The 13,524-nt window shown below is 51.4% G+C and overlaps 1 protein-coding gene across 1 annotated transcript in view; it reads right to left on the bottom strand.

The window, feature by feature from the left end:
* The window catches only part of LOC144728736 (echinoderm microtubule-associated protein-like 6), a 119,167-nt gene that overhangs the window by 21,366 nt on the left and 84,277 nt on the right, over positions 1-13,524 (bottom strand). Inside the window, 8 exon segments of the mRNA XM_078608342.1 lie at positions 1,347-1,476; positions 2,487-2,565; positions 4,603-4,732; positions 5,863-6,064; positions 9,353-9,529; positions 10,735-10,823; positions 11,585-11,716; positions 12,624-12,776. Of these exon segments, the coding sequence (XP_078464468.1) occupies positions 1,347-1,476; positions 2,487-2,565; positions 4,603-4,732; positions 5,863-6,064; positions 9,353-9,529; positions 10,735-10,823; positions 11,585-11,716; positions 12,624-12,776 (1,092 nt within the window).

Below are 13,524 nucleotides of genomic sequence, written 5' to 3'. Positions count from 1 at the left end.
GAAAGGGGGAGCCTTAACAAAAGAATATGAAATATCAAGAGGAATTTAGCATATTTATGGGAAATGCAGGTATGTGACTAGTACTGCATATGCCCGTGCATTATGCAGGATTAGCAGCATCAAAGGGAGGGGATAAGGGTAGCATTAATGAAGGGAAGGAGTGTTAATAGTATGTAGCTGCAGTAACTAAAACCACCACGTAAACAACTAAAGTATAAACTACATATTATCATCAGTATACTAAATATACTCTACAATACGTTGAGTTACTAACAGTAAGTAATACATTACAATTCTACGTCGTAAAAAAAAAAAATATGCTTGCATCTAAACTTTATTATCTTACATCACACGAGTCTACACCCTACTATATACTGCCATAGACAAACCCAACAGTAAATTATATACTATATTGCACACCATAGAAAGGTTCTCCTTTACCGACCACCTTGTAAGTGCCACGCTGCTACAAGGAGAGATGTTTCAACAGCATGGCCATACGTTCCCTGTTGAGGCTCTGAACATCACTGTCAGGACATACCCTATGTTAAATAAGGCGAAGCTGAAGACTGAACTGTCTGTCATTTATGAGAGTCTAGAATTCAAGGGCTGCTGTGGTGCACTAGCGCTGTACCAGGTTTTGCTGAAGTACAACCTCCAGGATACTTTTTCAGAGACTGTTGCTCTGTTGAACATCCTCATAACCACTCCCATGACAACTGCTGAAGCTGAGAGGTGTTTCTCAACCTTAAAGAGAATCAAGACATTCCTGAGAAATGTAATGGGACATGAACGTCTGAATGCAATGGCTATGCTTTCCATGGAGAGGGAACTAGTCAGGAACATGCCTGCTTTCAATGAGAGAGTAATTGATCACTTTGCTACTTTGAAAGAGAGAAGAGCAAAATTTCAGTATAAGTAAGCAGTGTATTAAGCGAGTAATGTGATGTAAGCAGTGTAATAATAGTGAGTATAGAAACAAACAAGGAGATGTATTGTAAGAGTCACTTTATTTTTCATTAATATTAAAGAAGTGAAGTTGCCTTTACATGCTTAAGCTGTTAATTTATCCATTGCATGGGTGGACCTTATCCTTATCAATCATCCAAACATTTGCCCCCCCTGAGAGATTTTTCAGGAGCCGCCACTGCCGCGCCTGCAACATGGCGTCATCCCAGAGGTCGCAATCAGGTACCCGATACCCGTACCCTACCCGTACCTGGCCGGGTACGGGTAGGGTACGGGTACGGCTGGGTACGGGTACGGGTACCCGTTTGCGACCCTGGTGCGGCCGGGTACGGGTACGGGTAAAGAATCAAAACCCGTTTGCGACCTCTGGCGCGTACCCGTGGCGAGGTTGTGCACGATGGCCACGGACGCCGTGTGGTAGACGATGTCGGCCCCGTCGTTCAGGTAGTGAAGGTTGTTGCGGCAGTCGAAGCCGCGGTAGCCGAACACGTGCTCCAGCGTGAGGTCCTAGTTGGGGGCGGGGGGGAGATGGGAGATGGATGGGGCAGCGTCGCGATGTTCCGCTTCTGCTGCCGCTGCTGCGCTGTGGCCTATGTAGCAGGCGACGTTTTCGGGCAATAGGCATTCTGCACAGCGCATCATTACACTGGTCGGAGAGATCATGGAGTGAATATTCAGAGTTGGAGGCTGCACTTTACACCACCTTTTGGCTAGTCATCGAACAAAGATGGTCACTGCATCGCGCGCTTTCGAATGCTTTTTTGTGTTTGGACACCTTGACAGTGGGAGCTGAGTTCTCGAACAAAGCTCGCGGTTTACTGGTCGATCTAAATTGCTATCCTGACCTATGGTCATGAGCTTTGGGTAATGACAGAAAAGAATAGATCGCAGGTACAAGGGGAAAAAATGAGGTTTCTCCGCAAGGTTGCCGGGCTCACTCTCCGTGATCGGGTGAGGAGCTCGGTCATCCGGGAGAACCTCCGAGTCGAGCTGCTGTTGCTCCTCCGGATAAAGAGGAGCCAGTTGAGGTGGTTCGGGCACCTGGTAAGGATGCCCCCCCGGTAGACTCCCCCTGGAACTCTACCGGGCAGCAGCAACGTCGCACTGAGCAGAGACCCCTGGGGCCGGCCCAGGACACGCTGGTGGGACTATGTCGCTCGGTTGGCTTGGGAATGCCTGGGAATTCTCCAGGAAGAACTAGAGTCTGTCGCCGGGGAGAGGGAGGTCAAGACCACCCTACTCAATGTGCTGTGGCCACAACCCTCACGAGGACAAGCCGACGAGGACAAGAAACGAACAAAAGGTCACAAGCGAATATCTTAACACCTCCTGTGTTATCGCCAGAAAGGGTAAAGCCTCGTCGTTTTTTTGCCGTAATTTTTATATCGACAAAAAAGGTCTCATAGATGAATACACTTTTTTTTTGCTTTCAGGCATGACGTAGCGCAAAAAATAGCGTGAGATTCCACCCAAATCTATTCACGGACCAGCGGACAGGACCGCAAGATGTTTCTAACCTCGATCGGTTTGCGTTTCTTCCCGACGTTGTTCTTCTGCACCTTGTCGGGCATGGCGAGGGAGCGGCTGAGCACTGGCCTAGTGAAACGCAAGGTACACGCACTGTTATTATTATTATTAGAGCTACGACCATCATTATTATGACCATCACCGTCATCATCGGTTGTCTCATGCGAGTAGAGTGTATGTGAAAAAATAATTAACACGTGTCACCCTACCTGGTTCCTCTGTAAAAGAGCGTTGGCATACAAAGGATCGACTCACAGAGCGAGGCCGCGGGGGAGGCAGCCAAGCGAGAGAGGATGAGCAAATGTACACAGATTCACACAGACAGACCAAACAATGGCCAGACGGACGCATCGGAAAGACAGCCAGACACACACAAACACAGATATACAGACAGACAAACATGCAAGGAGACGCACAGGCAGCAGCATTGATGGTAAGACAGAGACAAACACAAAGACAGGACAAAGAGACCAACCAAAGACACATGTTATGCCGTCAGCCGCAGTCCAGGGTTAAGTTTAACTCCACGATGAGACGTACAAAGTCCAACAATCGATGTTTTAAGGCATTTTGCATATTTACAGAATGGATGGATCATTGATCAATCGTGCATTTCAAAAGTGTAATCAACATCCTCTTACAATTTCACACATTTTTTAAATAACGACAACTATGTTGTTTTACCAACAGGTGGCACTAGAGCCGATATTGGTGCGTGTGAGAACCAGAAACGAGACCAACAACAACAACTTCTTGGTTCTTTCGGTAAAGTCACGTAGAAGGGAAGTAATAAAATAATAAAAATAAAACATAATAAAATAAAAAAAATAAAACATAATAAAATTATTCTCACGACGTTTCTCATTCTTCACCTGAGGACGGCTGCATGAGTTGTGGCCGAAACGTCGTGAGAATAATTGTATTACGATTTATTTTTATTATTTTATTACTTCCCTTCTACGTGACTTTACCGAAAGAACCAAGAAGATGAATCCCTGCAGTCACGAAAGCTTTAAATCGAAATGTAATTATTTTATTGTTTTATTTTTATTATTTTATTACTTCCCTTCTACGTGACTTTACCGAAAGAACCAAGAAGATGAATCCCTGCAGTCACGAAAGCTTTAAATCGAAATGTAATTATTTTATTGTTTTATTTTTATTATTTTATTACTTCCCTTCTACGTGACTTTACCGAAAGAACCAAGAAGATGAATCCCTGCAGTCACGAAAGCTTTAAATCGAAATTTAATTATTTTATTATGTTTTATTTTTATTATTTTATTACTTCCCTTCTACGTGACTTTACCGAAAGAACCAAGAAGATGAATCCCTGCAGTCACGAAAGCTTTAAATCGAAATTTAATTATTTTATTATGTTTTATTTTTATTATTTTATTACTTCCCTTCTACGTGACTTTACCGAAAGAACCAAGAAGATGAATCCCTGCAGTCACGAAAGCTTTAAATCGAAATGTAATTATTTTATTGTTTTATTTTTATTATTTTATTATTTCCCTTCTACGTGACTTTGCCGAAATAACCAAGAAGATGAATCCCTGCAGTCACGAAAGCTTTAAATCGAAATGTAATTATTTTATTGTTTTATTTTTATTATTGTATTACTTCCCTTCTACGTGACTTTACCGAAAGAACCAAGAAGATGAATCCCTGCAGTCACGAAAGCTTTAAATCGAAATTGTATTATGTTTTATTTTTATTATTTTATTACTTCCCTTCTACGTGACTTTACCGAAAGAACCAAGAAGATGAATCCCTGCAGTCACGAAAGCTTTACATCGAAATGTAATTATTTTATTTTTATTATTTTTATTATTTTATTACTTCCCTTCTACGTGACTTTACCGAAAGAACCAAGAAGATGAATCCCTGCAGTCACGAAAGCTTTACATCGAAAAACAACAACAATGACGTGCAGAGCCGTCCGTCCCGAAGGTGGACGGCAAATCGGGGCCACTCCTCGCCGAGTCCGCGATTGGTCCGCCACGAACAAGAAGAAGCACCACGCGTGGCCTCCCATTTTAAACGCGGCTCGACGCCGCCGTCGAAAGCGCTCGCTCGCGCGTGCAAGCCGGCGACACCCACCGATCGTCCGGCGACGCCTCCTTGGGCTGCAGGTGCGGCTTGGCGCCTCCCGCCATGGGGCGGATGTTGGTGAGCGCCGAGCGCGACGCGTAGTCGCTCACCCGCTCCCGCTCCACGTCGCTGTCGTAGCCTGCGGGATGGAGGAAACCCAACCCCAGGGGCGTCATCGACGAGGAAGGAGAAGAAGAGCCGGCGGGGAGCATGAGCGGTCCGGCGCCGGCTCACGTCGGCCGTCGGTGACGGACGACGTGAACTACGTAGAGGATGCCTCTGGGGCTTGTTGGTGCTGCCCCTGGGGCTCATTGATGGTGCCCTTGGGGCTCGTTAGTGCTGCCCCTGGGGCTCATTGATGGTGCCCCTGGGGCTCGTTGATGGTGCCCTTGGGGCTCGTTGGTGCTGCCCCTGGGGCTCATTGATGGTAACCCTGAGGCTCATTGATGGTGCCCCTGGGGCTCATTGATGGTGCCCCTGGGGCTCGTTGGTGCTGCCCCTGGGGCTCATTGATGGTGCCCGTGGGGCTCATTGATGCTGCCCCTGGGGCTCATTGATGGTGCCTCTGGGGCTCGTTGATGGTGCCTCTGGGACTTGCTGGTGCTGCCCCTGGGGCTCATTGATGGTGCTGCCCATGGGGCTCGTTGATGGTGCCCTTGGGGCTCGCTAGTGCTGCCCCTGGGACTCATTGATGGTGCCGTTGGGGCTCGTTGGTGCTGCCCCTGAGACTCATTGATGGTGCCCCTGGCTACCCCTGGGGAGCTTAGTGGTTGTTGTTGATGTTGGGCCAGGGCTGCTTGGTCCTCGACTGTGCTGTGAGGTTGCTCTGTATCTGCCTCTACGGTCCCGAATTCACTACTTTCATGAGCGTTCTCGTGACCCCATGTTGCAGAGACCGGCAGCCATGACAGAGCAGTTAATGCTTTAAACCAATCATACGCAGACTCACGAGCAAGATTACAATTCATAATTCGTTTTGTGGTTTACATCGCATATATAGGCACCTCTGATTAGCACCGTTAGCTACTCATGGCGCGAAAGAAGTTCAACATGTACGTATGTTGAACTTCTTGTACGTATGTTGAACTTTTTTCGCACCATACGTAGCCAACCGTGCTAATTGGAGGTGCGGTCGATACAGTATCTACACGTGGGTACAATCAACAAAACACCCAAGACATTACGACATCATGAGCCGCCCACGGCAACCGACGAAGACAAGACAGAGCGATTCGAGCTCGGTGGCGCTTTCAAAACGTCGGGGGGCACCTCCGTCCTCCTCGGAGTCGGTGTCGGACTCCTCGCTGTCGAGCGGGCGGAAGTCGCGCGTGCGCTCGCGCTCGTGGCTCCACAGCACCAGCGCCGTGTCGGCACCGCCCACGCTCAGCAGCAGGCTGTCGTCGTACGCCCAGCGCACGTTGGTCACCTGACCGCTGTGCCCGACGTACTGCTTGCACCGCGCGTACGCTCCCTGCAAACGTGCGGCACGGAGGGACGTGGCATGGGAGGGAGGTTACGGCAGCGCCGGGCTGCAGTGCTCGCGAGAGGTTAACTACCTCGTCTGGTATGCAGGAGGTCGTAGGCTTTGATCCCGACCCTGACGCCTGCTGCTGTATATTTGGAAATAATAAAATAATAAAAATAAAACATAATAAAATACAATTCTCACGACGTTTCGGCCACAACGCAAGCAGCCGTCCTCAGGTGAAGCACAGGTCTGTCGGAAATACAGCGTCAGCTGAGGACGGCTGCTTGCGTTGTGGCCGAAACTTCGTGAGAATTGTATTTTATTATGTTTTATTTTTATTATTTTATTACTTCCCTTCTATGTGACTTTACCGAAAGAACCAAGAAGATGAATCCCTGCAGTCACGAAAGCTTTAAATCGAAATGTATATTTGGAGTTTGCGTGTCCCTCTCCCCGTGGTCGCATGAAATTTTTTCCGGTTTTTCCCTCGACATTCAGAATCAACGTCACATTTTTTTTGGGCCGCTAAAAAATTCCACGTGATGATAAGCCACTTGGTTGAGCTATCATTTTAGACAGCCAGGTCACTTCTGAAAAATGAGCCATACAACTGCAGTGGGCCAAACACTCGCCCACCGATTCAGGACAAAAGTAAAGCAGTTGACACCTGGATGTCGTCTCGGAATAGAATCCTGATAAAAAGAGAAATGCAAATTCATCTCTCAAACGTATCACTTCTGTCTGTATATCTGTTCTGTCATCTCACTTTAAATGCACGAATCAAAAGGAGGGCCGCCCCCCAAAACACGTGCTCTGGTTTACTACTACTAAGACCACTGAGCTATGCAGCTCTTTTTCAGAAGCGACCTGACCACAAATGACAGCCCAACCACGTGGAAATTTATAGCAGACAAATGCTCTTAAACGCATGTTTATTCTGAATCCATAGGGAAACAAACCGGAGGATCCGGAGAAAAAGCCACGCGATAGCAACTGCGGTTTAAAAATCAACAATAATCAGCTCGCTCTGGCAGTATCTCTGCGAAAACACGCGTGCGCATTGCGCTTCACCGAATATTAAATGTTCAAAGGCAGCCCGAGCAGACATTACAACTCCACCCGGAGCAAAACGCTCGCCCGCTGCGCAGAGATGGCTCTCGTTATTACGCCAATTAATAATTAAGCTACCACGATGCTCAGCATTTCCCGACCTGAGAGGCAATGTCAAATCATCCGCCGCCAAACGGCCCCACTGGGAGGAGGAGGATGGGGGGGTGGAGCGGTTCGACTGCGATCCCGTCCCCCACATTAGCTGCTAGACTGTTGTTTTTGTTCATTTATTTAATGCTATTCCCCCTTAATGACGAGCGACTAATTTCCACGCTTTGTCGGTGCTTGATTAACCGCGGCCCGCCGGGCAAAAGGTTCGGCGGCGGCTTGCGCTCGGAGAGAAGTTGCCAGCTAGCGACGCCGCGTGGCGCGGGAGAGATCGGATGGAGAGTTTTACGTGGCGAGTGTGTCGGCGCAGACCGCACGAGCCGCGTTTGAATAGTTTGATGTAGTATGAAATGCGCGGGCGACAGTGGCACCCTTGGATTTATATGCGAGAAGTGTCTGCATCGCGGGATCGTCAAGAGGTGGATTGACCATGGCTGCTGCTGATGATTAAGTAAATGCTGGTTGATGGCCTGGTTTGTTGTCCTTCCCCGCACCTCCGATTAGCACGGTTGGCTACGTACGGTGCGAAAGAATCTAGAAAAACTAAGAATAGGTTCTATCCTTTCTGGCAATAAAACAGGAGGTGTTAAGATGTTAAAATATCAAATAGAAACCTTTTGCAAGGAATCGAGTCTGCATTAACCACACACGGTACTTGTGGTGAACATGCAAACAAAATATGCTCCGATAATTCATTATAAGAGCATGTTTGTAATATAAGCATTGTCTTTGGAACTGATTGGTCTTCTCCAGAGACAGCCTTCTTTAGGGCCTAGTCTCACCAGTGCGAGACCAGAGAACGCCGAAAGGCGAACAGCACAAGGACAATGCCACTGTCAGGCCATTTACAGCTCGGGATGAACAGCGACAAAATGGGACATTTTTGCCAAAACAAGAATAGGTTAAGCCTTCCAGCAAGGATGAAACCTATTCTTATTTTTTCATACTTTTGTAATGACAATAGAGTCAACCTGTAGAGCGAGTGGTCTCGGGCCAGCGAGAGAGTTCGGGAATAGGGGCGTGGCCACGAGACAGGGGCGTGGTCACGAGACAGGGGCGTGGCCACGGGATAGGGGCGTGGGAATTGCGCGGGAGAGACTCGGGGCTGTTGCAGTGGGCGTCTTCGCCTGTCCGAGGGAGAGCACGTGGCTCCTTCATAAAGAAATCCTTCCCAGGACGAGTGCGTCGAAGTCGTCTTTACACTTTGATACTGACAAAGTGTAAAGAAGTCCAACATTGTGGGGGTTGTTTGCACAGACTTTGCTACACTGGTCAGTGCGGGTCGTTGAAAGGCGGGAGTTATATGCCCGGCTCAGATGTTACTGGAGTTAGCCATGGCTAGGAATCCAACTTAGGTATCCGCGCAGTGTGCGGACCGCTGCAAACCACCATAATAACAAAAGTATCACTATAATGGCAACACTCACAGCATTATTCATCAACAGTGAGAATATGTATATACGCTCACGGTGACAACAGCTTATTCTGTCATTGCCCCTGCCATGGCAATGCGGAATTGCCAAAGGTGGGGGCTGTCCCACGACCTCCCGAGTGACCTCACCTAGATAAGACGATTGAGATGCGGCCAATGGGAGCTCACGGAGAGGACGTCCACCGTGGATGTGGAGCAAGGAAATTGGCTCGCGTGCGGGAGCTCGACAACTTCGTCGCAGCGCAGGACCGGGACCAAAATAACGAGAGCTCGGGGAAGACATTCATCCAGCAGCGGGATATCTTATGGCCGGCGAGATAACGACGACGACGAGGGTAAGCATCTTGGGAGGCATGGAATGTGGCAGGCAGGGAACCGCTGTTGACGTCACCGGGCGAAGGTTTTAATGGGTGGGGGACACGTGCACTGGATCGAGGGGGCTAGGAAAGGAAACTTGGCAGGTTCGGAATAGAACGTCTGAGCTCATTTGATTTTCGACAAGCACGGTAGCTCCGTTTCGCCAGTTGCCCGGCTATATTACACGGGAGAGCCGTGGTGCGCGAGCCCTGGGGACACCTTCAGTCAGCAGTGGACAGACCCCGGCTAACTACGATGACGACGATGGTGATGAGAGCAGGCACCTTGACCGGGTACTGGAAGAGTTTGATGAATCCGAAGTCGTCGGCCGTGGCGAGGATGGAGCGGTCGCGCGACAGGCTCGCCGCGTTCACGTCCGCGCCGTCGCTGTGAGCCGCCCACACGCCCTCGCACGTGGGGCCCAGCACGCACGTCCACGACGCAAACTCCAGCCGCTCGGCCTGCACCCACGCGAGTACACACACACACACACGTCCAACAACAACAACAACCGCCATTCGCCACTAAGTGGCGGTGACGTCACCACGACGCTTGTGCCAGGCCATGTGCAACTTGAGGCCACGTGAAGTGTCGAACGCCCGCTGGCAGGAGGTCACGGGGCAGACCCAGTAGGTGCCACGGATCGACTGATTGAGATGACTGGCTGATGCACCACCTGTGCCCCCTACTGTGCCAACTTGCTGTGCTTTTGCAACCCGGCGCTCCGCTCGTTGTTGTGAGCGTAGCTCCACACGCACACACACACACGCCCACGTCCATAAAACAAACTAAAGCCGCTCGGCCTGCACACACACACACGTGCGTACGCCAATACCAATACCCGCCATTCGCCACTAAGTGACGGTGACGTCACCACGGTGCCCGAGCCAGGCTACGTGCACCTTGAGGCCACGTGAAGTGTCTTAAGGCTCACTGTAAGGAGGTCACGGGATAGACCCAGGTGCCATGGGTTGGCTGAGATGACTAGCAGACGCACCAGCTGTGCCAACTTGCTGTGCTTTACCCGCCCGGATCTCCGCTCGTTGTTGTGAGAGTCGCTCCTCTGCCCTCAGTTGTTGTTGGAGGGCGAATGCCTCCAACTTCCCAGTAGCGTCCTTCACGAGCCTCGCATCCACACATGATGCTGCCGCGGTGGAACGGTCAGCATACGTGCACACACAAAAGTGTGCATACTGGGATTGCAACGGTGTCATTTTACCCAAGAATAAAATAAACCACACCCACCACCCAGGTAGCTCCGCCCACCACCCAGGTAGCTCCGCCCTCCACCTAGGTAGCTCCGCCCACCACCCAGGTAGCTCGGCCCACCACCTAGGTAGCTCCGCCCACCACCTAGGTAGCTCCCGCCCACCGCCCAGGTAGCTCCGCCCACCGCCTAGGTGGCTCCGCCCTCCGCCCACCACCTAAGTAGCTCCGCCCACTGCCCAGGTAGCTCCGCCCACCGCCCAGGTAGCTCCGCCTATTACTCTGGTAGCCCCGCCCGTTGCCCACATCGTGAGTAAAGCACGAGGCCAGACATTTTTACACTCGGAACAAATTCCCGATTTTCACTCAACCTTTGGGACACTCGGACAAACGATCATTCTGAAGCCACCGGGGCTGTCCCGGCCAAACCGGGACGCTTGGGAACATTATCCCACGGTACCTCGTGCGGATGGATGTTCTGTCGCTTTCCCCGCGGCGCTTCGTAAAACAGCTGCTCCCTGGTGGACGTGTTCACCTGAATGAGCTTCCCTGCAGGCGGGGAGGTTCACAGCACGGGTGGGGCGAGCGGCAGCTGGGGATCACGGTGACCGATGGGAACTCCGGTTGAGTGGTGGGATGGTGGTGCATAGGAAGTGGCGATGGATAGCGGTGCGTTTTGGGTGGTGGGAGTGTGATGGTGGTGGTGTTGTGAGCTGGGCGAGGGGGGGTCGAGGTTATGATGGATTGGTGAGGGTTGTGATGGTGGTGCAGCGAGTACTTCGAACCCGTTCAAGTCCCGATCACGGTAAATGCCAGTGACAATTATCTGAACTGGTCCTGGGCTTCCCCAAAGTCGACTCAGCCTCAAATGAGTACCCGGTGCAATGTATAAACATTGCCACTCAGGAGACAAAGACGGCCAGGCGTGGTGCTGGCCACCCACCCCTCGTGTGCCATGCCGGCCTTCATATTATCTCACCAACAGCACTTGCCCCAACAGGCTGTTAAGGCTGTACGGGTGGCCTTTGTCGTTCTACGAAGCAACGCTCGTGATGGTTCTGGCGACGGAATTGCGTGACCGGCAACGCGCCCATTACCCGCGGCGAGGTGCTTAAGTACGCAATGATCGGTCAAACGAACGTGGGACCAGCCCGCACCGTTGGGATAGCCCGCGTCGCTACGGCGAGAGCGAGCGACGAAACGAGCCGTTCGCACGGCACGGCGGACAACGGCGCGGCGGTGAGCGGCCCCGGCAGCGGCGGCGCGACGGTGCGTTCGGCACCGTTTCGGCGACGGCGATCGCCGCGCACCTTTCGTGTCCCAGTCGAGGTGGGTGACGCACCCCGACGCGCCCTTGCACGTGCCGACGCGCTTGCTGCTCAGCACGCGGTAGACGTCCACGAAACCGTCGTGCGACGCCACCGCCAGATACTTGCCGGGGTCTGCGAACGACGCGCAGAGAGGAGGCCACGTGTTAAGGGAGCCCCACGATGGCACCGCGGGAACGAGGGGGGGAGGGGAGGGGGTGTTCCGTCGGCGTGGCTGTCGAGTGTGCAGGCGGTGTGACTGCGCCGGGGTCCATTGGCCGGAGGGGCCAGAGGTGCCGGGCCACGAACGGGGAGGGAAAGGAGCAGTTGAAGCCAGTTCTTTACTTTTCGATTTAAAGCTTTCGTGACTGCAGGTGACTGCAGGGATTCATCTTCTTGGTTCTTTACCGAAAGAACCAAGAAGATGAGTTCATTACTTGTAGCATGGCCCATGCCAAGTACACGGCGCCGCTGGGACCATAGACTTACACAGTGACCGATATGCTCACATTTAAACCCACAGACTTATACAGCGACTCATAGACTAATGTAGCTCCTGTAGGTCCCCTGCTAGTCGATAGGACCGCCGATAGACTAGGACACGTAGACGATCGTGGGTCAGTGATGTAGCTATCGTCACGTGGAACGTTTACCGATCATCAGGCGTGTGCAGTGTGTCACGACTCAATTAGCATTCTATTATTATTTTCTCTGATGAGGTTTTGCCATAAAAGCCTCACTGAGTCACGATACACTTTCTCAGGAGGGTTCTGCCAACTTCATGGCACACAAACCTCGCGGAGAAAGGCTCCCGAGTCGGGAATTGAACCCAGGGCGCTTTCTCGCCGTGTGGTACGAGCGTTGCCGCTGCATAACCACTGCACTGCCGCTGCACTCCCGCTACAACGCCACCCATAAATCTGCACGGACCCTCCCATGTGACAAATGGCCCGGTGGTCTTTCGGTGTGAAACCACGACGGGCTGGGCTACGTGGAACGGGCGGAGAGGAATCGGTAAACGCGGAATGGCGGCATCACGAGCCTGGTGAGAACTTGATGTCGGTGATGATCTCCCGGCGGTGCTGGAAGGACAGCATGTCCTCCAGCGTGTTGGCGTTCACCACCAGGAAGCTGCCGTCGTTCAGGCCCACGGCCAGGGCCTTCCCGTCTGATGAGAAGCAGCAGCAGCGGCCACCTGGGAAGCACAGGGTGAAAGGCGGCTCAGCCGTCATCATCGTCATTCAGGATCTACCCACTCCTGGATGACGGTCACACAGGCAGTCACAGTGGATGCAGTTGACAGTGATGCAGTCAGAGCCGTGCTGTTACAGACGATGCAGCTGCAGCCAGGAAATCAACATGATGTATCCACTGCTGGATGAAGGCCTACTCATCACCATCTATCTCAGTCGCGCGATGCAACAATCGATCTGACTGCGGCGACGCGACCTGTCGTCGTCGGCCCGTGCTCCGCTGTGGATGTGATCTCTGGAACGTTCTCTCCTTTGTCGAGAGTTTAGACCACCGCCCAGCCGGCGTGCGCACGCGCAGGTGCTGTGTGGATCGCTGCATCGCGAGACCACGCGAGGTGGGCGACTGCCTGGCGAGGGAGGACTTGATCCAGCAGTGGATTGATAACGGCCGACGAGAACAAAAAACAACGAATTCGACGCGAATTCGTTGTTTCAACAACGCTATGGCCTTAAAAATAAATAAATACTCGGCGATGTTTCGGGCAATGCCCCTTCTTTATAGCTAATAAATAGAGAGGTTAGAGAGAGTGGATAAAAGTTGGAGACTGCACTTTACACCATTGGGCGTGATAAGAATTACATTTGAAAAATATTTCCTGATGAACAGTTTTAAATCAGCACGTAAACATTTACATATTCGTAGGTATTGGGTAACAGACAAAGCCTTGAATTAGCACGAAGTATTACTTC

The sequence above is a fragment of the Lampetra planeri genome, chromosome 30 (assembly GCF_965212315.1).
Source record: "Lampetra planeri chromosome 30, kcLamPlan1.2.h2, whole genome shotgun sequence".
Lineage (NCBI taxonomy): Eukaryota > Metazoa > Chordata > Hyperoartia > Petromyzontiformes > Petromyzontidae > Lampetra > Lampetra planeri.
Note: the sequence above shows the minus strand (reverse complement) of the source record. Positions and strands in the feature narration are given on the sequence as shown.